The sequence below is a fragment of the Rhamphochromis longiceps genome, linkage group LG15 (assembly GCF_057381845.1).
Source record: "Rhamphochromis longiceps isolate RC_006_pf linkage group LG15, R_longiceps_female_GT1.1, whole genome shotgun sequence".
Taxonomy (NCBI): domain Eukaryota; kingdom Metazoa; phylum Chordata; class Actinopteri; order Cichliformes; family Cichlidae; genus Rhamphochromis; species Rhamphochromis longiceps.
This window is the reverse complement of record NC_140571.1, coordinates 10916927-10940516: the sequence shown is the minus strand read 5'-3', so window position 1 is coordinate 10940516 and position 23590 is coordinate 10916927. Positions and strand designations below refer to the sequence as shown.

Below are 23590 nucleotides of genomic sequence, written 5' to 3'. Positions count from 1 at the left end.
CACTCGTCAAATTGCACAGTCACAGTCACCACACTGAACACAGTGGAGAAATGGAGTTTTTTTTCCCCCGAAGTATAAAAAGTTCTAAATTGAAACTTACATTCAACAAACTATTTTTTTTATGTTTATGGATTAGTGCCACCATGCTTTAAAAAAGCATCACTGTTTCATACCTACCTCCAACAATCCAACTGTTATATTTCATACACATTCTCCAGAATTTAAGGATGACTAGTTGAGGGTAAACACTTATTGCACAACTTTTTCACTATAATGAGCACCAAGCCCATATGATGACTCAGATTTAAAGTCATTAAAAACTATAAACTGTTAATGATTCAGAAGCCAGTTTTCCTGAATGTTGACAGTATGAAACATCCTGTCTTGTGCAACAAGGCTAAAGATCCACATTTTCACCTGAAGGACTGGGAAACACACTCTGCAGAAGTGTCACCTTTCATCGTTCTCACTTGCGATGGTATCAGGTGTACTTTGAACAGGCTTGTGTCTGGCTAAAACTACCCTTGCGCAGGATGGGTGGGGTAATGTGGTGTGTGTTTAAACAGACAAGGTAAGGTCCCCCGTCACAATACGTGCTCAGGCAAAGATCGGGCTTGAATGGAATCCTTTACCTGTAGCTCTGGGGAAACTGTACACTGAAAATCTACAACGAGACTTCAGTGCCCGTCAAAACCACAATGGAGACAACTAATGATACCACAAAAATCCTGGGGAAAGGTCCTGAATACCTTCGTAAACAAATGGATTTAGAGAGTGAGACAAAAGGACGCATGAGTGCCGTGGAGAGGCTCGCCGCAAGTAAACCAAAATACGTCAAAAGCCAACAGGTGGTTAACTCAACTCAGGAGCCAGTGATTAGCCTTGGATCGGCCTCTGTGAGTAGCACTGGGTCCTCTAACCGAAGCTCACACCGGGATGGGAATCTTCCTACAGGGAGTCACTTGACAGGGAATACACTCACTGTGCAAATCTCTTCACCAGTGCAGGCACATCGCTCCAGCGCCAAAAAACGACCAGACTCTCTTCTAATTTACAGACAGAAATGTGAGTTATTGAGAGGGCCAGCAAATGAACGGAAACACCATATAACCCGTAAGTTGTTGCTCAACCCTGTGAATAAAAATGCCCCATTATCCGAGGGGACAGATAAGGAATGTGAGTCTCAGGGCAACGGGGGAAAAATCACCACGCCTAAGGAAACAGCAAAGGAATGGAATCCACATGTAGTTATCTCTAAACCGGAGAGCAATGGAGTGACAGAAGAGTGCAGAATCAAGAACAGTGACTCTGGTACAAAACCTAAGGCTGGAGTTGTAAATGCATCTAGTGGTCTCCTGACAGTTCCTGAGGTTGAAAGGAGGTCTGGCAAAGGAGTCAGTCGTTCTCACTCTGATATCAGCTCCAGGTATTCCAAAAACTTTGCAGACTTTGATGTTTTTTTCAAGTACTGCGGGCTGGACGGTGAGGTCATTGAGTCTTTGGGGAAGGACAACTTCTCGGCTCGCTCAGATGAAATTGCAATAATGGTTCGGAGTGTCAGTGTTTCCACGTCAGATGATGGCTTTTCCAGGAACAGTAGTGACAGCGATGCGCTCATGGAGGAAAAGCTGCACGAGAAGATACGTCAAGAGACCTCAGTTATTGAGCGCAACGCACGGATTATCAAGTGGCTGTACAGCTGTAAAAATGCTAGTGACACTGGAAAAAAGTTACGAGATCTTCACTGATTGCGCTTTTTCTTTTTACCAAGTGATGTTACATAAAAGTTATATTTTGAGGACAAAGATGGAAGTAGTTTCTTGTTTTTGGCCTTAGAAAACACTGAATGATACCCTACTTTTCCAACTGTACCTAAATCTTAGGATATGTATTGTGTATGCTGCATGTGTGTGTGTGTGTGTGTGTGTGTGTGTGTGTGTGTGTGTGTGTGTGTGTGTGTGTGTGTGTGTGTGTGTGTGTGTGTGTGTGTGTGTCCTTTACTGATGACTTTTCTGAGAGCAAATGATGACTGGGTGATTTCTTATTTTTTTCTAATTTTTTTTTACTTGCACAGGACCATCTATGATCTCAGTTACACTGGAAACAGATAAAATACAATGTCATAAAAGCGATACAAAAACAAAAAGTATTTACATTATTCAGCTTCAACATTTTTAGGATTACTGGCTTATTTAATATAATACTTTTGCGTTCTATTCAGACTCTATAAAAAAACATTTCTGTATTAAATATGGTCAAACATGCATACAAGAAGGCAAGCAGTAATTCAAAAGAATTCAGTGAAGTGCTGTGATATGAAGCAAAAACATACTAGTATGAACTAGTTTGGGATTATTTTCTTTTTTCATAAAAATAAAATACTTTTAAGTTCAGTGATTTTGGTTGTGAGCCTTTTTAAAGTAAATGGCCCACAGTCATATAGACTTACATTGTTTATAAAAGCTATACTGTATTTTTATGCGACTATAATTTAAAGCTTTTGAAAATGTACAAAATTTGTCAACATGACATACTTCCTGCTAATGATAACTCAACGTCTAACAATGCTGCAGCAATTCTAGCTGTAGCTTTTTGATGAGTTGTCATCAATGTTACATAATTCATCTACAAAACATTTGTGTGTTTATTTATTATTCATTAACATGCAATTATTTTATACGATCACTTATAAAATGTACTATTTGTAAAGAGTGGTACTATTATTTTAAGATAAAAGGCTCACAGCTCATGGCCTTTTGATTCTTCCCAGGAACATTAAAAGGAGTCTCACACTGATGCTCATAAATTCTGCTCCTCTGCGAATACCTTTAGGCCACCTCAAACATGAAAGCATCCCTAAATCAGAATTTGTACAACCTGCCTTTTAAGTTTATAATCCAATAATGTGCACTCCCATTTCTCTCGGGGTGAAAGGTATACATTCCATCACACCAACACACATGAAGACACACACACCCACACACAACCTGGAGACTTACTCTGAGTTTACCCATAACTACTGCCTGCCAAACTCTGACCATAACTTATCCTAATGTTAAAAGATAGCTTTAATATATAAATTTGAATGATTTAGATCATGAGGATTTGTTCCCTTGTCCACATACAAAAAAAAATTTGCATGTATGTGTGTAAATAAATTTAGGTCACCACAACAAGTGTAATATCTGCCACCCCACAGACACTCAAATGCAAACCACAACAACTGATACCAAAAAATTTACGTATGGAAGATCTGCTTATATTTAACAGATGTATGAAAAAACATTTGAGGAAGTGGTTATTTTCCTCGCAAACTTTCCCTTAGATCTGTTAGGGGAATGTGCTTAATAATCTGATCGGCTTATGTCCAGTGACCCGTTGTTGTTGTATCTCTCTCCCAAGCTCCGTCTGCTTTGTCTCTTCATTGCTTTCTCTCTCTTTTTGTCTTTTAGCCAAGTTTTTTTTTATTCTTTGAAGCTCAGTGGCTGAACATGAGCTGGGGGAAAGCAATGGAAAGACTGTGCTTGACGCAGTATGTTAAACGTATTGCCACCTATTCAGTTTCACTCATTGTCTTCTTACAGAGAAAGAAACAAACAATATACGTTATAAGTTCATGTGAGTGGGCACAAAGTAGTTAGCTGGTGCAGACACACCTTTCACTTCTCCAAATGCCTGACTGACTGTTTAGTACAAGCCTCCACTTGTTGGTTGCCAAAAGTAGAGGTTACCTGTTGATAATGATAGTCATCAATATGTGATTATTGATTGTGAATGTGAACTCACTATTGCTACAAGTTTGCATTTAATTTTGTTTTTTATATGTAAAACTTAAAATTTTTGTACTCCTAGATAATTTGTATATCTTTACCACCTTTTGCCCAGTTTTACTGCTACTGAAAACATAAAACATAAATAAAACTGTTTTTACAAGTAAAATGTTGCATGAGTATACTCACAGTGGGTGGAATGGAAATGTTTGCTAAAGTTTAAAAGTTTTAACCCAGGGTGAATATATTGTCTTTGAATTACTCCCCTGCGACCATGATAAGCGGAAGGGAATGGATGGACGGATGGATTGATGTTAAACTACTTACTCTTTTATTAGTTGTTCTGTTGGTTATGAGAATTATCAATTACCTATACACTGCCACTTCATCAGTTACACATTGCTAACACTGGGTTACCTTCAGGGCTGCCTTAATTCTTCTTGGTGATGTGATATCATTATTATTATCATATCATTACATTACATTGCTGCTGATTTTTCAGCTGAAGATCAATTATGAGAATCTCCTCCTCCACCACATGCCAAAGGTACTCTAGGTGTCTATTAACTGTTTCTTATATTCTGTTTTTCCACTGTACTTGAGCCCTCCAACTGCTTTATATACAAACACACATTCATCAGTGGCATGCCGTGACTTTTACAGAAAGGCAAGCAGAGACAATCGTCACCCCTCACACCCACTACACACACAAACAAACACACCTTCTTCAAAAACACCAATTTAACAAGATAAACTGGATCAGATTAAAACATGCCATTTGTGCTGTCCATCTGCACATCTTCACGTTTCTACACTCCTTCCTGGCTGAAGAGATGTAAAATATTTCTAATAACTTAGTTAAATAAATATCTACCATATTCCCCCCACTTTTTTGTATTGTTAACTGACAATGACAAGTGGTGGAGGAACTTTTCAAACCAAAAAGCAATAAAAAACCTTACTTTACATAAAACTGTATTATTGAAAAATTGTGTATAAAGTATCAAAACTAAAACTATTCTGCAGAAAAATGTCACTAATCAGTGTTAAATATTATTTTTTATCACTGCTCCATATGTTTAAGGTTGATCACATTTTAAACACTGTATTTCTGTTTAATTTTCAGCATCAAATTCTATAAATCACACATTTGTCGTGGCTGTCCTGTGAGGACCGCATATCTATGAAAAAAAAATCATTTGTTCGTTGCCCATCTTTTCTACATCACAAATGTTCTCCAAGGTGGCCAGTAAGACAACTAGTTGTGTTTCCATACGAAGCATATTACTGATCTCAGAGCAATGAAAGCTCCCCTCAGCTTACCATGAAAGACCAGTGGTTTATCCAAAAAGGACATGCACAAATCACCTGAAACAAACTGCTGGCCTCCTAGCTCCAGTTATTGTTAATAGGAGACAGACACGCCTTCAGAGATGGAAACAGCTACATTTTTCTGTGAGATAAAATAAGCACAGCTTTCAGCAACAATAGCCAACTGCAGTCACAAAATAGCAGTAATGTAAAGGACAGATTAACTGACAGGAGGAGCTTTATGATGAGGGATCACTTCACTTTGCTATGTTATAATTCACGTTTATTTTTAGATTTGACAAGGCACGCTACTTGCTTTGCTTGTCCTGATGGAACATCACTGACACTACCAGTCTAAAGTTTGGACACACCTTCTCATTCAATGTTTTGTTTTTATTTTTGCTACTTTCTACATTGTAGATACATAAACAATGTGGGCTTTAAAGATAATTAAGAAACTTTCTGAAGGAAACCTGGGCTTGTTAAGAGAGACGCCATCCATTCCACTTTGGATGGAGAAGCTCTCATTTCTAAGAATCTGGCCAAATATATTAAGCCCCCCAAAACGTGACGATCCAGAGTTGGGACCAGGAAACAGAGTTGCAGTCTTACACGCCTCTCTGCAGCTTCTCTCCTCCCATTATCCCCCCAAAACCCCATCCCCTCAAGGTCTGTGTCAGCTCCCAAGCAGACAAAAAAAACAAACAAACTAAAAACCGGCAAAAAACAACTGAAACATAAAAAAACACAAAGAAAGAACAATACAGTATCATCAACAGCACCAAAGACTAAAACAGTGAAATGTGGATTGTTGAACATTAGGTCTCTGTTACTTCATGAGTTAATAATTATTCAACAAATCGATTTATTTTGCCTTACAGAAATACAAAAATGACAGCCTCAACACGGCATTTAATCTGTTGTTAGACTCAATTGGCTCAGATCAGAGCTCAGATAAATGCCATACAGAGTTCCAGTAGCACACACATCCCTACATCAGCTGTTCAAAGGAGACTGTGCAAATCAGGCCTTTATGGTCAAATAGGTGCTAAGAAACCTCTACTAAGGGAAAGCAACAATCAGAAGAGATTTGTTTGGGCAAACAAATGTGTGGGGTTCAACACATTGGGTCTAACCCACAACCCTGAGATTAATAATCTCATAGTCTTGAGCTAATCAAGCTCCACAGTAAGCCTTCAGTTCATGTCATACCAACATTTAAGACAAGTTCTTCCTCTGACCTCTAATATAAATAAAGTATTTACACCCAGGAAACTCTCACTAGATAGTTTTTCTTTTCAAACCAATCTTTGTAAACCCTAGAGATATTTCTGTGAGAAAATTCCAGTAGATCAGCAGTTTCTGAAATACTCAGACCAGTTTTTCCAATGTGACTGATTAACAGGTAAATGTAATAAAGAGGATGTATATAAGTAGCAACAATGCCAGCAGATATGAGTGGGTATATATAGATTCTGGATAATGTTTGAGCTTATTGTATCCAGCTTATGGGACGCAGTATCCAACAACAAGACCAAATTGTCAGTACCTGTTTTACTAGTAATATAAAATTCTTAGTCAGTACTCTCATGTCACTCATTGTTATTGCTTTATCATAAATTAAATAAAATGATAATTGATTTCATTTTAAGACATATTTAATTATTCCAATATTTAATTAATTAATTATTTCATAGTTCCTGTGCTGCTGTCTATGAATTTATTTTCCATGTAAATCTCACTGATCAAAATCAAGAACTATGTCTAACACTGATTTAATCAAAATCATTGCTTTGGTCTGAAGTCAGTTCTTTCAGTGAACACTGCTCAATACAAGTACACAGAGTTTGAACTTGCATGCTTCTAGTTCCTACTTTGCAAGTACACTCAGAAGTCAGGACTTCTGAGCATGGAACATCCAGCTCACAGTGAGACAGTAGAATATTTGATGACATCAGCTCACTTTCACATTGTACTTTACTGCCTTTTAACCCTTATGGTTAATATTCACAATGAATATTGTGAATATTCATTGATTTTTTTCAAGGAGAGGGTAGAGCTGGGTGAATGGGTGGGTGCTTTCACTCCTGCCACTAGCACTGCTACATGATTTTACATTGACGTGATGGCCAAATAGGTCCTGCAACATTGGGTACGAAGGGGTTGTTCAGTTGGTTGCATTCTCCAACCTTTACCACTAGATGACACTAAATTACACACACAAAATACATAAATGAATACCTATTAAATTCATATTTTAACCACAAAGAACTCCCACTGCAAACCATATAGGACATTAGACTGTATTTTTAAGCTCAAACAGGTGACGTGACAATAACAATAAAATTTTTGAGAGCCGGTGTACAATGAGTCAGGGCTGCTGAATACGTACAAAACTTTGAAAGAAACATGTTCAAACGGGGTGTCGTTTTTGGACATCCGAAATAGCTGCATTTTTTTAATTTGCATATACAGGCACAGTATTCAATTGACCTTGCTCTGAACGACTTGCGACTTAAACTGAAGAGAATAACGTCATTTGAAACAATCAAAAGTAAACTTATCTTTTCACATCCAGTTTGCAGCTTTACGCCATGCACATCAAAGCAGGAAGGTCCCAGAGTAATAAAACTGTGACCTAGATAACGTGTCATAAAATATACGGCTTAAACTTAAACCATACAACTGATGTGAAAAAACAGTGGGTGGGGTGAGAAAATAGTTATTTATTCAAGTTAAGTCTTTAAAGCGTTTCACAACATTTTTCAGCATCAGTCAGTCACTCAAAGCTCCAGCAGACCAGTTACCATCCCCCATCTCAAAATCAAAACACAAGTACATGTGTGCAGTCCGCTGTCACGTGTCGAAGAAAGCCCCCAACAAAACAAATGGGATTAAAAAAAAGCTGTTGAGTGACAGGAGTGATTATCCAATCGGCCTCCCGAATCTGGGTAGCAACAAGATAAATACAGACCTTTTGACCAATCAGAGAGCAGTAGGGGGCGTGAATTGACGAATTCTCGCGCTTACTTCCGTCAATATTTCCAGCTCCGCAGGAGGGGAAGGCTAGAGACGGAAGCAGAGACACAACAGAAGAGCTGCTTCTCTTTAACGGTTTGTTTGGCCGTTTTTCAGAAATTCACAGTCTTATACCAGCGTAGCGGAGATTCATTATTTTCTTCTTGTCGTAATTATTTGTTTTGGGTCGACTGACAGCTTCGTGTTTGATAGCTAAAACGACTTTAACAGCGCCCGCTAACGCTGTCATTGTCCAAATTCTGAAGGTAGAAAAATATATAATTGCGTCACGGATATTGCAAGGTATGTTATTTAAGTATATTAAAACGCTGTGGCTTAGTCTGGCCCTTTACATACGAGTGTTAAATCTGTAAACGCGCTGTAACAGGGTAATTGAGAATGGCTGATGGCCCTCTGCTTTATGTGATATGCAGTTGAAAGGTAGCTGCAGGCTACAGTGTCTCTATGAACACTAAGAGAAACCATAATAATACTTTTTATTTTCACCTTTTTTAACCAATGCTGGCATAAAATATAAGAATCTATGTGTGGTGGGATTTGTTTAAAAACAGTCAGTTTCAATTTGTAAGCTTTAAAAAAAATCATCTCAGTGTTTTTGAACTGCCATTAAATTGGTGATATTTATAACTTGTTCACCTTTTCATTTAAAAGTTGTTGTTTTTTTCAGTAGAACCTAATGTGAACATAATGTGAATATAACCGGTTAAATGCTTAAAACTGTTTGTGAAATTTTATTGTAGCATGCTGTATTTAACAAGGACAAATTAGATTTCAAAATTTCTCTCTTCTTTGCATGGTGGCATCAAGAATAAAAAAATCATTTTCTAACAAAAGCTGGTTAAACCTCCAGGTGTGAAGTAGCAGCGGCCCTCTCTGCTCACAGTCTCACACCTGCCAGACAAGATGCCTTTCTTGGGTAAGGATTGGAGATCGCCGGGGTGGAGCTGGACAAAGACGGAAGATGGCTGGAAGAGGATCATCTTGTTCGGAGATGTTTTGGAGGACAACAACGGAGAGATTGATTTGAAAGAGTAAGTTGCCTTCACCTTTATCTACCTTTAATCAAACTTCTTTGGTTTAGTATCATCTCTGTCTGAGCTCTACATATTTAAGTAGTCAAAAATTCACCCAATTAAAGTGCACTTTAGCTCTGTATCACATTGGTGACCTGTCCTGGGTGTACCCCACCTCTAGGATAGGCTTCAACCTCCCTGAGACCCTCATAACGGCGTGCAAAAGAGAATGCATAACAGTAGTATATCTAAAGTTTTGCTGCTCAAAATATTGATACAGCCTAAAATGGAATGAAAAAAAAAAACGAAATTGCTGGTCATCTTCCTTTAAAAAAAACAAGGAGTTTAATCAGTTTTGAGTAAAAGTAGATCATAGTTTATTGGCTTACATTCATTGCCTTATATGGCAATATGTTTGTAGTAGCTTGTATGTACATTGTACTTTGACCATTTTTAGTTTGCTGACGACATTTTGGAGTGCTGTAAAATTTTATGAGTTATATTAAAAGTATAGTAATCAAAACAGGTTGCTTTTATTGTATAATCCAACTGTGCCTTTAGAGGCCAATCTATGCCTTCAGTGGATACTCTAAATTGGATTACAGAATCACAGATTTCTTAGAAAATAGAAAAGGGGAAAAAACTAAAAGGAGCAGTGGTGAATGATTTAATAAGGATACATGAGTGGACAGATATCCGCTGAACAACATTTCTCTGGATATTTTTCACATTTTTAAACTTTGTAAGACCTACAAACTCTTTCAGGCTTCTTTTATATGTGTAAAATAAAAAAATGTAACCACAACAGTAGGCTAATTACATGTAATACCTGGCTTAATGGATCTAATGTCATGGGTTGCTGTTTGCTGTTACTGAAGAATTTTCTAAGCTATGATATGTGTTAATCCCTAACTGTAAGTTGACTCTCCTTCAGGATAATACTGAAGCTAAAGGGGAACTGGTGTAAAATGACCTGTTTACACAAGTCTGTTATAGAGATACCTAATAGCCCAGGGTTAAAGGGTACATAAGGCAACAATTCACTAATCATTCAACCACTTATTATGAGGGCCATAGCACATACAGTTGTGCTCAGAGGTTTACATACACTCATTATGGGGATGAATGTTGTGGTAATTTGGGTTTTTTAATGATTTCTTTGAACTGTTCTTTTTCAGGGGTGGAATGATTGTACAGCATACATCTTTAATGACTTTAAAAACAGCAGGACTTTCACACAAATTGAATTTATGAGGAGTTTTAAGTTGCACAGGGTCAAAAGTATACATATGCGCCCACTAATATTTGGTTCAGTGTCCCATCTCATGCAGATGCTTTTGCTATCTGGCCCAGCTTCCTCTGTTTTTGCTTTGAGGCAACAGTGATGCTCAAAGCTTTTTCTGTCCAACATTCACACCCATCCAGACTCTGATGAGCACATCGGGAGCAACTCAGGTTCAGTATCTTGGATGCAAACTGGAGCAGGGATTGAACCTTTCAATTTTGTAGGGTACCTGCTTTTCCTTCTGAGCCACAGCCACCATCAGCAATGACATTGGTTCTCACGATGACTGTATGTAAACTTTTGACCTTTTATGAGGTGATTATACTGTACATTCCCATAATTTCAGCTTGGTTTTGCCAAAGAGTGTTGTTACAGAAAAAAGAATTGAGTCGACATATTTTAACATAGTTTTCAATGACATTGATTTGGCAGTGAATCCTGTAGTTCTGTAAGAGCAAAGAGTGTTTGTAGTTGTGTTTATGTGAAAAAGAGTCTCCTAATTATGACCAATTATTTAATTGTGACAAATCTGAATGTGATATCTCATCAAGGTTTCTCAATGCTGCAGACTACTTGCACAGCAAGTGACAAAACACACAAACCGCTCGCTGTGAGAGTGGAGCAAATATTGATTAGATTCGATTTTCATCTGGTTCTGCGTATAAGTCACATTCTTTATTGATTATTCTTGTGATTCTTCCAGTTTTCCGTGTTAAAAGAAAGTAGGCCTACTTGAGCTTTCAGCGTAATTTCACCTTTTCCTTAATCATCTCTGAGTCTGAACACAGTGTGGAGACTTCGGGTAAAGGCTTGGATGTGACTCGTGTGAAAAAGCTCCACTACTATGAGTTCAGAGTTCAGTTGCTTTGCTCTGTGGTTAACAATTCTAGCTAAAAAAAAACCTCTTTAAAGACACAAAATTCCAGCAGAAGGTCAGTTTAGGTCTGGAATAATGAAACAACCATGTGGTAATAATGACAGAGTTCACAGCCAACCTCAGGTAGAGAAGGCTGTTACCATTTGGGAAAACTTGGAATTTTGGTTAGAAGAATTCTGGATTGTAGAAGGGTAATTATGCTGACTGCATAATGTATCAGGTAGTGGGAATTTGATTTGCTCAGTTTAATACTGGGAAGTGTTACTCCATTTTCTCACAGAGCCCTCAATCGGGGTTTTGAAATCCTACTAAATTCCTAATGAAATAACCAAATTGTTATGTGTGTATGTATGAAGGTCTTTGATCAGATTTATTTATGCTACCTCTACAAGTAGTTCTGTCTCAGGTTGCCGTCTTATGAATGTGGTGAAGTTTTAGAATAGTCTAAGCATGTGTGTTTTTGTTTGTTTATTTATTTTAAAGTGTCAAAGTTTTTTGTTTTCGATTTTTTTGGCAAGTTTTCAAGGTTTTAATCACAGCAAGTATAGTCGTGCTTCTCTCAGGGCATAAAGTATTACAGGGTCATAACTTTTTCACTTAAGCATATTAAACTTTATTAGGGTGTTTTGGCTTGGTGTTTCTTACTAAACCAATGTTTCCAATAGTGCCTTAAATCTTAATGTCGCTGCAACTCTTAGTATAAAGATGGACTGACTACAACTGATCGACTGCCAAGTCTCTCTCTAAATGTTGACATGACTGTCAGACACTGTCCAGCATCCGCAGAGCATTCTCAGAAGGTTTTCAAGTAAACATTTTTTTTTCCATTATTAAACAGAAAACAGGGGAGAGTTGACAGGAAATTAAATGATAGGAATATAAAACAAAAGCTTAATGTTTCCAATTACATGGTCCGTCTCAAACCACCAGGACACACTGGATTTTTCTTGGTGAAATTACAAGAATAAGACCAGAAGTGCTCACGAACCATTAAATCGCTTAGAATTGGTGCCATAACATCTAGGCTTTTATGAGGTGATTTACATCACACAGTTCAACTTTTTTTCTTTCTGACTACATAGTAATATCATACAAACAACTTCTGAATGTGACCTGTGTGCAGTATATACAGCTAATCCTAAACCTCTGTGCATATGACACTTCTTTTTCACACACGTTCATCGTGCATGCTGTTAGATTGTAACAAAATGAGTTGAAGTTAATGTGCTTGTGAGCAGGTTAGGTTTGAAGCATAAGTTGCCATGACTGAGCCTAATCACGGAAAACTACAGGTTACACCTTAGGTTCCCTCTCAGAATTGACATCATAACTATTTTACAAGCCTTGGCTTTTATGATAACAGTGCATAATGATAACCTCCAATTTCAAACACGCTGGCTGTTGTGTGTTCAAATAATGGGGCTTAGTGGATTAAAGACTTTAATGGCAACAGCTTGTTGAGATCAGCTAAACCAAAAAAACATCTTCTGCTTTTCGTCTTTCTGGTTTATATTACACACTGCCCCTGTCTGCAGCTCATGTGGCCTCCCACAGCAGAGCTCATGTTGTTCTCCACAGGAAACTTGTATTGTTTTGACATGTGCCAACTGGCAGTGAGCAGTTGTAAAAATGAGGAGACAAGAGGGGATTTTCTGTATTCATTCATTTCTTTTTGTATGTATTTTTTTCTGCTCCAGCTTCCTGTTCTGCTTGTGTTTTGGAGTTTTACTGGATGGAGGATTATTAATTGCCTCATTGTATATGACTAGGCATTTATATGTTGGCACGTCCTTCTACATCTTGAATTTATCTGACTCCCTCGCCTCTGTTGTTTAGAAATTTGTTGTTTATTTTGTTGCATTTTCATTAGAGTTTACTGAAAAGTGATCTTCTCAAGTCAACTGGTGACATCTCTGATCATTGTGAGGACCAGAGACTGTTGATATGGTGGACAATAGTTCATGAGCAAGCCTCATAAAACGTAAACACACACGCAGGGTTTGGTTCGTGTCACGCTGGTACTGACAGGGTGGAATTGATGGCATCTCAGTAGCAGTTGGTGACGTCCCCTTCAGGCCAGGGGAATTTTCTGTCTAACTAACAGTACTTCTCGGTACCACAGTGACTCGTCAGCAGTCTTTAGCCTGTCATCAGACAATAACTAATTACATCATTTAGGCAAATTGGCTGCTCTTCAGATGCAGTCTCCCTCCACAAAGCCAGTGACCTCATGGCAACCGAGGTACGTTTGCCAGGCGACCACATGTAGGCCAGAAAGAAAGGAGACAATACACTGGGTGTGTACTAGAATGGTACACAGTGTTACAGAAGTACTTCAGATCACAGTGCGTGTGTAAATCTAAAACAAACTGGTCACTGATCTTCATGCTGTCGAGTGTCAGTTGAGTGTTTGAACCTCAGTTTAATGCTCATTTCTCTTACAAGTAATCGTGTAAATTGATTGAACTTAATCAAATGTGTTTGTCTACTAAGAGACTAGAACATCATCTAAAAGTCTTCATACTATATTTTGTATTCGGTTAATTTCCTTTGGAACTACGTGCTCCCTTCAGGGCCCTGTTTATCTTTTATTTGAGGATTTTAAAATGTCCACAAATCCTTTTGAATAAGTTGTTCCTTTGTGATGTTTTTATTGGTTCCTTGGAGACGGTTATTCCATGTGCAGCCTGTGTAAGAAAGTCACCCTATTGAATTCCACCTTTTTATAATTCACTTTGACAGATTACTGCGCTTGCAAGTGTGTTTGTGTTTATGCCTGTGCAACTGGATAAATGGATAGAGACAAGGGATTACTGTGGAGCTCATTCACTCTGATCAGCTGACTCTGTAGTCAGACAAGCAAAGCCATGTCTTTACTTATGCTGGAGAAAATTTAAGTTGGTCTCTTATTCCATAAGACCAACTTAAATATGCTTCTGGAAGTATATTAGAATTGATAACCAGTGTAATGTAGAACAGCTGTGGCTCAGGAGTTGATTAGATTGTTCATTAATCAGAAGCCTGGTGGTTTGATCCCTGGTTTGACTGTTTTACACGTTGAAGTGTCCTTGACCAGGAGACTGCATACCCAGTACGTCCACTGGTTTATTTGATCAATAAAGTCCACAGAATAATGGGCTTAATGGTGTGAATATACGTGTGAATGGTGAAATGTGGCTTGCACTGTTAGTGTTTTGATAAGTTCAAAAGAAAGGACTGTATAAATACCATCCATTTGCCCTAGGGTCTTATTTGGAGCTCTCCTCGAAGATGTTTTCCATGAAAAAATTCCCTTCGTGCCTTAACATGTATTAAATGTAACTCTACCTCTTTTCCTGATTTTATTTTATTTTTTTGATTGTTAGCATGGACAGATCAATGAATATGCAAAGTTGTCCCTGTCCTGACCCCTCCGTCTTCACTAGTCCACCCCCGCTATCTTTGTGCTTCTGCGAGGCCCCACTCGCAAGATCTTATTCTACATTGGGGTAGACAGGATTGGTCCAAACCAACTTGTTTTGCAAAAGAAGAAAATCCAGTGCTTAAGAGCAGGAAAAAGAGAGGAAAAAGTCACAAAACATATCAAATGAAGCCGCATGGGACCAACCGCACTGGACGTTTTTGTCAATGCACCAAATATACAAGTTCTTCAACCTCTAGAAAGCAATCGGGTAAAAAAAAAAAGGAAAAAAGCATCCACTAGTTCCAAAGGTTAGCATGATGCTAGTCACATCATAGAGATATAGCAGCACAGAAGTTGGAAACACATTTTTAAAAGGTATGAGATTAAAAAACAAGTCTGTGTGTTATCAGCAGACTTTCCAACTGCTCGCTGAGCACTGTTGGGAACTATTTAAAGACTACATGACCCATATGATGACCCTGAGTTGGAAACCCCCACTGACAGGACTCTGACTTACTCAAGGGCTATGGGTGCACCATGGTACAATGTACTATTGCCTCATAGAAAGAAGGTTCTGGGTTCTAATCCCGAGCCTGAGCGGACTCGGTAGATGCTACCTTTCTGTGTATAGTCTGCAAGTTCTCCTTGTACCTGTGTAGATGCATGTTAGGTTAACCAGTGATTTTGAATTGGCTTTAGATTTAAATATAAGCATGTCTGTCTTGTCAGTCATGACAGGCTGGTGACATGGCCGATAAAGAACCCACGTCTCACCCTATGACACCCAGGGAGGGGTTAGCTTACCAAGAATTCTCTCTTAGCTGGCAGTGTTGCCGCTTAATTTAACCAATGGATTATTAATGCAGTGTATCAGATACCAGCTTAGTTCAGTAATTTGATCTGTCTCACAACGCTCATTAGAAAATCAGCGAACCAGAACTCCATGATCACACTCTTATTCATGATTGAAGTTTTGCAGCTTGTTTTTTGTTTTTTATTGTTTTTTCACATAGTTGTTTTAATTTGTTTGTACTCAACAAGTAATTTGTTTTGTGAGTATTAGTTAATATTTTGACCTGAATTTAGTAAAGACATAGTAATAATTTACCTAATTGGTGGTTTAATTTTGTGGAAGTAGATTGAAAGAGTAGAGAACAGGCACAAAGTAAGCAACAAGTCTCTCGCACAACACAGGACTGTAATCTGAATTTTTAGCCTTTTTATGCAGTAAAAATGGTAAGAAACGTCTTCACAAACCCTGGGAACATCTGTATTCGCTATGTTGACTTGAATGTGACATGTTTTAATTCGTATTTCTGTTGGAGCTCGGCCTTTTTGAGTGTTCTCCGACAGCAATGTGAAGTTGAGGTCAACAACGAAAATGCTAAGTTCTGTGTTATCAAAAATAACACAGCCCTGAGGCAAGAAACAACAAAGATTAGATACAGCACGCTTAATGTTCTGAGACCTCTGTCCGACATGTTTGACCTTGGCCTGCATATCAGTGTAGCAGTAATACAACAGGTTTCCTTCAGTTTCTTTTTTTCCTCTGATCTTTAATTATTTATTTCCCTATAAGTTCAGTAACACTACATCACCTAACTTGGCTATGAGCCATCTTGCCGTGCAACTGTGACACACAGGCTATCAGTAAAAAGTCACTGATTTGCTTCAGGGCGACGCCACAGTGGTTCGGTGGTTTGTAATTACATGGTGTTTTCAGACTTGCGTGGAAGTGTTATTAATGCATTACGCACATGTTTCCTCTGTCCAAACAGGCTCTGCAATGGCAACAATGAAAATCTGTTTGTTGGAGATGTGTGTGAGCTCTCCACCACAAAGAGGAAAAAGGACTTCTACAACAATAACACTAAATCCCAGTGTGAGTTTCAGCTGCACATAATCACTGTTTTGGCTCGGGGAACTTTTTGTGGCATGAAGATTAAAAGCAATGTGTACAAAAGTGCAAAAGTCAGTGAGACAGAAATAAAACTCTCAGGGATTTGGATTAAGGTTGTGCTGCAAATGTTGTCTTTTTTATCAATTTGTAGTGTCCTCCGTCTCCAGATGCAGTGCATCCATTATAATATTAATAAGCACATCAGCAGCTCTTGTGCACCTTTTGAGGTTGTCTAGCTTACCTAAGTACTTCTGCATTTTATAGCTAAGATTTACATAGAAAATCTGAAGTGAAGTAACTTTTTATACTTTTAATAATAATTTGCCCTTAAATGATCTTGAAACTTTCATAACTATCAGTTCTTCTAGAGAGCACAAATTGATTGTATTATATCATTATCCTACTGTATCAGTAAGACTTGTAATGTAATCCATACAGAAACCCTTAAACAATTTCAGACTTTGGAAATGTTATAATGTTCAATGTTGACTCAAACTTTTGCAAATAAATACATTTTTAAAAAGTCATTAAGTTTCAGGTGAAATATCTTGTCCCTCTCTTGTCATTAAAATATGTAAAATTCAATGATGCACAACTGTAAGAAAGCTTTCATTAAAATGTTTGTTTTTGCATTTTTTTTAGTTGTTTTCACAGATAAATGGATCTACATTCAGAAAGGGAGCACAAAAGAAGTGAGTACTGAGGCGTTTCACACAAAGGAGCGATTGTCTTTTAATGGAAAATACACATTAGTCAGTTCTTTAATTAACAGAGCTTGTGTGCACATGTTTTTTCTGATGTGTACCTACAGCGACATGGATACTGCACACTCGGCGAAGCTCTCAACCGGCTAGACTTTTCCAGCGCTATTCAGGACTTGAGAAGATTTAATTACGTTGCAAAAGTGAGCATTGATGCTCGTACATGATGTTAAAGAAACCTTTTAATTGTATGACTTATATAGCGCATCTTAAGCTCCTCCTTTTTTTTCTGTCACCCACAGCTTTTTCAGCTAATAGCCAGATCGCAGCTGACGTCTTTGAGTGGAGCTGCCCAGAAAAACTATTTCAATATCTTGGAGAAGATTGTACGAAAGGGTGAGAAGACCTGACATGGGGTGTCTGAGGGATAAATTGCACATACAGACTCTTTATTTTCATTATTACTTTTGGTGTCAGCGGCTTTCAAACTCTAATTTAGTTTTTTTCAGGGCGTTTTGTGTTGGGAAAAGTAGTTTTTATGTTTATAGATTTTTTGTGTGTGTGCGTGTGTGAATGTGAAGCCTTTGAGCGATCAGAACATGCTTTCTCTCATCCTGCTGTTCAGTCGTTGCAGTCTCATGTTTAACCGCAAAACCAATAGGGCTAGCATGCTCCATCATTACAGGGTTACAAAGGACAGACCAGGACTGTATTTTTTTTTTTTCATCCTTCAGTGGTGTGTATATTTCTGGTAAACACATTTTAGTTCTTTTGCAAACTTGAAGCTTTTTTGTAAAAAGAAATATTAGTTTTCCATTTGTCTTTTTGTTATGTATATGGGGTGGTTTACGGCAGGAGCCCGCACAACAACAAAAAATGTGTTATGATCCTTAAAAAAAAATTCCTCAATAGCCCTGGTGTTTTCCTTCATGTTTCTCTTTTGCTTGTGTTTTTATTCCAGTTCTGGAGGACCACTATAACCCACGCCTCGTCAAAGAGCTTCTACAAGACCTGAGCTCCACCCTGCACAGTCTGACCATCCATGGCAGGTGTGTCCTCGTGGGAAACGTCAACATCTGGTTGTGCCGTCTGGAAACCATTGTTAAATGGCAGCAGGAGCTGAACAACCTCCAGATCCCCAAGGTATTTTTATTGAAATCGCAGAGTAGGTGGACCGCAGAACTTCCAGACAGCAATCTAAAATAGCAGCCATGCTGGAAATCTGTCTGCGCTGACTTGTCATAAGAGTGCTGTTTAAAATGAGAAGTAGGCTAAAAATCTGCCTTTTTATTTACAGTGCTATACATGTAGCTCCATTTGTACCTGCTTATGAATTATGACTTATTGACAAGCTGGTCCAATTTACAAGCTGAATTTAATGTGGGAGAAATGTGAAATACAGAAGTGTTGTTAGTCCACTATTTATTTTTGGTGATTCTTGTTTCCTCAGCAAATGTGCACTGGCATGTCATTCAGTGATTTGCCCCTGCACATGCAAAACAAGATCCTCTATAAGTTCTCTGATGCCTGTGACATCATTAACTTGGGACAGGCCACACCAACATTGCACATCCTAAGTGAGAACAACACACTGTGGAAGAAACTCTGCCTCTTTCACTTTTCGGACAGACCGGTGGGTATTACACTTAATCATTTGAGCTTGAATCTAAGGTTTTATTACTTTTAGTCATACATATATAGTCGAGTGTTGTAAAACTGGATTGCTTCAGAACTAGAAGTAGAGCCCATGTTAACCACTAGAGGGCAGAGTTGGCACAATTTATTCACAGCTCGCAAATGAGCTTATCCTCTAGCTCTTACACACACACACACACACACACACACACACACACACACACACACACACACACACAAGCACACTATCTTAGACCTTTCGCACTCTTTCAGGATTGATGTTAATGAGGAATTGTTCTTGATTATATCTAAATACACACTGTTCTTGTTTTAATTGCATCTATCCCCAGAGTGTTTTAAATAGCTGGTAAAAGTTTCTTTCCATCCATTGTGTGTGTGTGTGTGTGTGTGTGTGTGTGTGTGTGTGTGTGTGTGTGTGTGTGTGTGTGTGTGTGTGTGTGTGTGTGTGTGTGCCCACTGCATTTTTGCAGTTCTGCAGGACTTTAGCCATAACCAGGAATGACAATGTGGACTGGAAGCTGATGTATTTCACCTTGCAGAAACACTACCCCATGAAGGAGCAGTACGGCGACACGTTGCACTTTTGCAAACACTGTAGCATCCTCTTCTGGAAGGTAAACGAGACAATGCAGCAGCAACAGTCTAAGCACGTTTCCTTATACTGATTTATTGATTTTGGTGGGAGATTTGGTGGGGATCAAGATAATCAAAACCTGTAGGCACATATGTAATGAATAAAATCTAACATGACTTGTAGTCATGTAATAGTAATATGACTATTATATTATAAATTTAGTTCACCAGACTGCTATTCTGAAATAACCTAACAGGTTTAGTCCAAGTTTAACTGCTTACTGTTAAAAGAAAAGTCATATCTTTATATTTTGAATAGTTTACCTTCCTTGGTATTGCTTTTGTATTTTTAACTCTAATTATTTAATATTCAGTTTACTCTAAATTCTTAAAGCCAGCAATAAAAAGGTTTGCTGAATCAAAAAGAACCGCAGAGCACTGCCTGTAGTGCAGATCCTTGTTCACGATTACAGTACAATAATTTAAAAAAAATTATAGTGTCAAGCAAATTAACCGACTGGTTTGCTTTCAGCAGCACAGAAAATCTGATCTTTTAACTAACTAACTAAGACAGAGATCATGTTATAGCAAGATCAGGGAACTTCTAGAGATACAGAAACTGAACAGTGCAGCACTTTTATTAAAAAGTATTCCTATACATTCAGTTTCCTCTGTTTGTTTCTTTATTTACTTGCCACAAACTCGTTATTATCCTTTCCTGGGTACCTAAATTATTTAACCTGCTGCTTTCTCTGCATCCTTCTCCTTGCTTGGCACCCATCCTTCCTGCCTCTTCTCCTGGTTCCCCTTGTCCCTGATACCTTAAGGATTGCCATCTGGCTTTGTTATTGAAGGTACTTTATGTCCCATAATGCTTTTCTATTTCTTAGATTGCCATCTTGTCTCATTTCCCCGATGATTGCCCCGATGGTCCGATTTCATTTCCTTGTATTGAGTTTTGTCTTTTGCTGTCCTGTCATCGTGTTTTGTAAACTCTGACATTGTTTCCGCTGACTTCTCCTTTAACCTGCTCCGGTTAAAATAGATTTTTTTTCCCCCCTGAATGTCAGCTGTCACTTTGTCCAACATAAATATTTGGACACTTCCATGTGCTATCATCCAGAACTTGCTCACCACATTTTTGTAAAATCCTTCCTAAGTTCTGTTTAGTTTTCACAAGCTTATCTATCAAGTGTCACATCACATTTTATCTTTTATATGCACTTAAATAGGCCGTGTGTTTTTACCACGAGTAAACAGTGACACATGGCCCTGAGAACTTTTAATTAAAACTGCCATAACCAGTGCTGTTATGTTCACAGTTTATGACATAATTACTAAATCACCCTAAGAGTAAGAGCTCGCTTCTGTGCTGTAATCAGTTTTAATTCTACTCTAAGTAAATGCTAGAATCATGACTGCGCCAACTCGGAGGTTTCCCAGTGTGCCTTCGTTCTAATGATTAAGCTGTTGACTTCCTTCCAGGACTTTGGCCACCCGTGCACAGCCAACGATCCAGACAGCTGCCTGATGCCCATCTCTCCGCAGCACTTTATCGACCTGTTCAAGTTTTAAACCCTCCATGCTGTTTTTCACCTGAAGCATCCGTTTAGCATCACTCCCACACCAAGAGGTGTGTACAAGAACTTGATGTCTTTAACCCAAATACAAAGGGCTTCAAAGAAATGTTTTCTTTATTTCGTTTACGTCTTTACTTCCTTACGCACAATTATTTCCGTAAATTGAGGAAAAATTAAATGAGAGGATTTCTCAGAATGTTGATAGAAGGTGATATATAAGCAAGGCTTTCTCCTTTCGCATACATGTTTGTCTTTTAAGACAAGAAAGGTTGCTCCTTACACAGGGAATAAAATATGATGTAAATGCAATGTGAATATTTTGAAAGGAAATATATGTAGAGCAAATCTTAGCATGTTTATGTTAAGTACAAAGCCCCCTAAAGATCATGACTGGAGTTCTTTTCATGTGGAATTTAAATTTAAATCAAACATTGAAGATATGACTTTCAGCCTTAAGGGATTTAACAAATGCTGTAAACCTTAATTGGACACCACTTCTTTGTGAAAATTGATAGTCACCCAAAGCATACTGTAAAAGTAAACAAAAAAGAGTTTCTCAAGGCAAGGAAATGGGATATTCTTCAATGGGCAAGTCAGTCACCTGATCTCAACCCATCAGAGTATGCTTTACAGTTATTAAATACAAAACTCAATGCAGAGACCTACAATCAAGAAGCCATTGAAGGTGGCTGCGGTAAAGGCCTGAGAGAGCAGGTCCAGGGAAAAAGCTCAAAGAATTTTCATCCAAGTATTAAAAACTATCCTCGTACCTGAAATTTTGTTAACTTGTCCAGTCGTTTTTGATCCTCTGAATTTGAGGAACTGTGTATAAAAATGGCTGTAATCCCCAAACAGTTAAAGCAAAATTTCTCTAAAACTGCTTAAATCAAAGCTGAAAGTCTGCACAAATTTTGAACCTAACTGCAGACATGTATTTTTATTTATTTTTTTAAATCACAAAGATGCGTTTCTAACGAACCATAAAATAGTCACATTGATATGAACTTCCTTTCCCCTCACAAGCGGGAAAATGAAAGGATATGATTGCATCATTACAACAAAGCGATCTACGACCATAATACGTTCATTTGTGTTCTGTCAGTATCAAAAGCAGTCTGCCCTCCATTCCCTGTGATTGCAGGCGTCGGTCCAGTTCAGTTACTCTTTAAAACTGATTGGAAAAAGATCTCTGAACTGGTTGGAAGCATTTCTTCTGCCATTAGCTGTTGCTGTATGTTTAGTTAATGTTATTGCACCAGGCCTGTCATAATAGCACTTCACAATATTGATATTATTGCACTACTACTATCTGCTCTATAGGCACACTATATATATTAAAATATTTGAGATGCATTTGACTTTTGTAGCAATAATGCTATCAGTCAAATTCATTTCTAATTTAGTTTTTTTTGTGCGGCTTTGTTTTGTTTTTTGAATATATTAAAATCAGTTACCATAACTATACAAAAAGACACGCCACAGTTATCGCCTTTAGAGAGTTATTGTAACCTCCCCAGCTTGGACTTTGCCCACTGCTGTGTTTCAGTCTGTGGTGCTATGGATGTCCAGCTGTAGCAGGCGTGGTACTTTTGATATTTGTGGTGCTTCTGATTTATGTATCAGCAACATGAAGTAGCATCAACACATTCCTGACCCAGTGCAAGTTTTACTCCCATTAAAAGCAACCATGTTCCAGCCATTATTGCTGCAGTGAAGGCACGGTTGCCGCTAAAGTGACTTAAAGCTGTCTGCAGTCGTTTTCAGAGATCCAGTCTGTTTCTTTTGTATAATACAGCTCAACCTTAAATTCATCAGCCAGATAAAAGGTTATTGCGAGGTAAATGTAGCCTGGCGAACTATTCTGTTGAGTGATCTTTAGGGGGCTCAGTATGTAAGTAATGGTAATGTGTTTAAAAAGAAAGTTTAACATTTATTGTGTGGCAGAAAAAGATGACTTGTGTTAATCTTTTATTTTTAATGGGGTTCAACAGCTTTTTGTTCCGTTTCATTTTGGTGGCATTTTCCTACAATAACTGCATGCCATGTTTGCGTCTCTGTTATGTTGTCCTCTGTGAATACCTGCCGTGCTCTGTGTACATCAAAAGCGTCAATGCGTCACGCACACACACAAAAGAAGTAAAACCCCATCAGCTGATCAGGTTGTTCTACTTTTGTCAGAACTGTCATGTGACAGGTAAATTGCAAAGCATTATTTATGAAAAAAAAGAACATTTTGTATCCTTCCAACTTTTGTAATACCCCTCTACTGTTCCCATACTCTTGATGGTACTGTCATGATTTTTCCGGGGCAGGAAGTAGCTATTCAGTAATAAATATTTCTAAAAACCTGTTTGTACTCTGTTATTACTTGATTGATGAGACTCAATTTTCTGAAGCCATGTAATCAAGTTAAAAAGGAGACTGGAAAACAAGAAGTGAAAGATCACATTTTGCCTATTTGTAAGGGTTAGATTATGTTTTT

The 23590-nt window shown here is 38.1% G+C and overlaps 2 protein-coding genes across 4 annotated transcripts; both read left to right on the top strand.

Annotated features, from left to right (window-relative positions):
• Nucleotides 1-488: 488 nt before the first annotated feature.
• Nucleotides 489-3922, top strand: fam110c (family with sequence similarity 110 member C). The gene has a single exon (XM_085382084.1). The coding sequence runs from the start codon at nt 699-701 to the stop codon at nt 1746-1748; it is 1050 nt and encodes a 349-aa protein (XP_085238210.1). The 5' UTR covers nt 489-698; the 3' UTR covers nt 1749-3922.
• Nucleotides 3923-8134: 4212 nt separating this feature from the next.
• Nucleotides 8135-23449, top strand: fbxo25 (F-box protein 25). Of its 3 annotated transcripts, none has more exons than XM_085382552.1 (11): nt 8135-8195; nt 8971-9151; nt 16477-16580; nt 17241-17290; nt 17410-17502; nt 17602-17695; nt 18261-18442; nt 18750-18932; nt 19426-19569; nt 20356-20382; nt 21014-23449. In XM_085382552.1, the coding sequence occupies exons 2-11, from the start codon at nt 9024-9026 to the stop codon at nt 21101-21103; spliced, it is 1095 nt and encodes a 364-aa protein (XP_085238678.1). In that variant the 5' UTR covers nt 8135-8195; nt 8971-9023; the 3' UTR covers nt 21104-23449. The 3 variants fall into 3 exon arrangements, with proteins under 3 accessions (XP_085238678.1, XP_085238680.1, XP_085238679.1); XM_085382553.1 differs by lacking the exon at nt 8135-8195 and adding an exon at nt 8230-8402; XM_085382554.1 differs by lacking the exon at nt 20356-20382.
• The last annotated feature ends 141 nt before the right edge of the window (nt 23450-23590 follow it).

Coding starts and splice junctions, on each gene's coding strand:
- fam110c (XM_085382084.1), top strand. CDS start 699: ATGGAGACAACTAATGATACCACAAAAATCCTGGGGAAAGGTCCTGAA.
- fbxo25 (XM_085382552.1), top strand. CDS start 9,024: ATGCCTTTCTTGGGTAAGGATTGGAGATCGCCGGGGTGGAGCTGGACA. Junction 16,581..17,240: donor CAATAACACTAAATCCCAGT/GTGAGTTTCAGC, acceptor CATTTTTTTTAG/TTGTTTTCACAGATAAATGG. Junction 17,696..18,260: donor GGAGAAGATTGTACGAAAGG/GTGAGAAGACCT, acceptor TTTTTATTCCAG/TTCTGGAGGACCACTATAAC.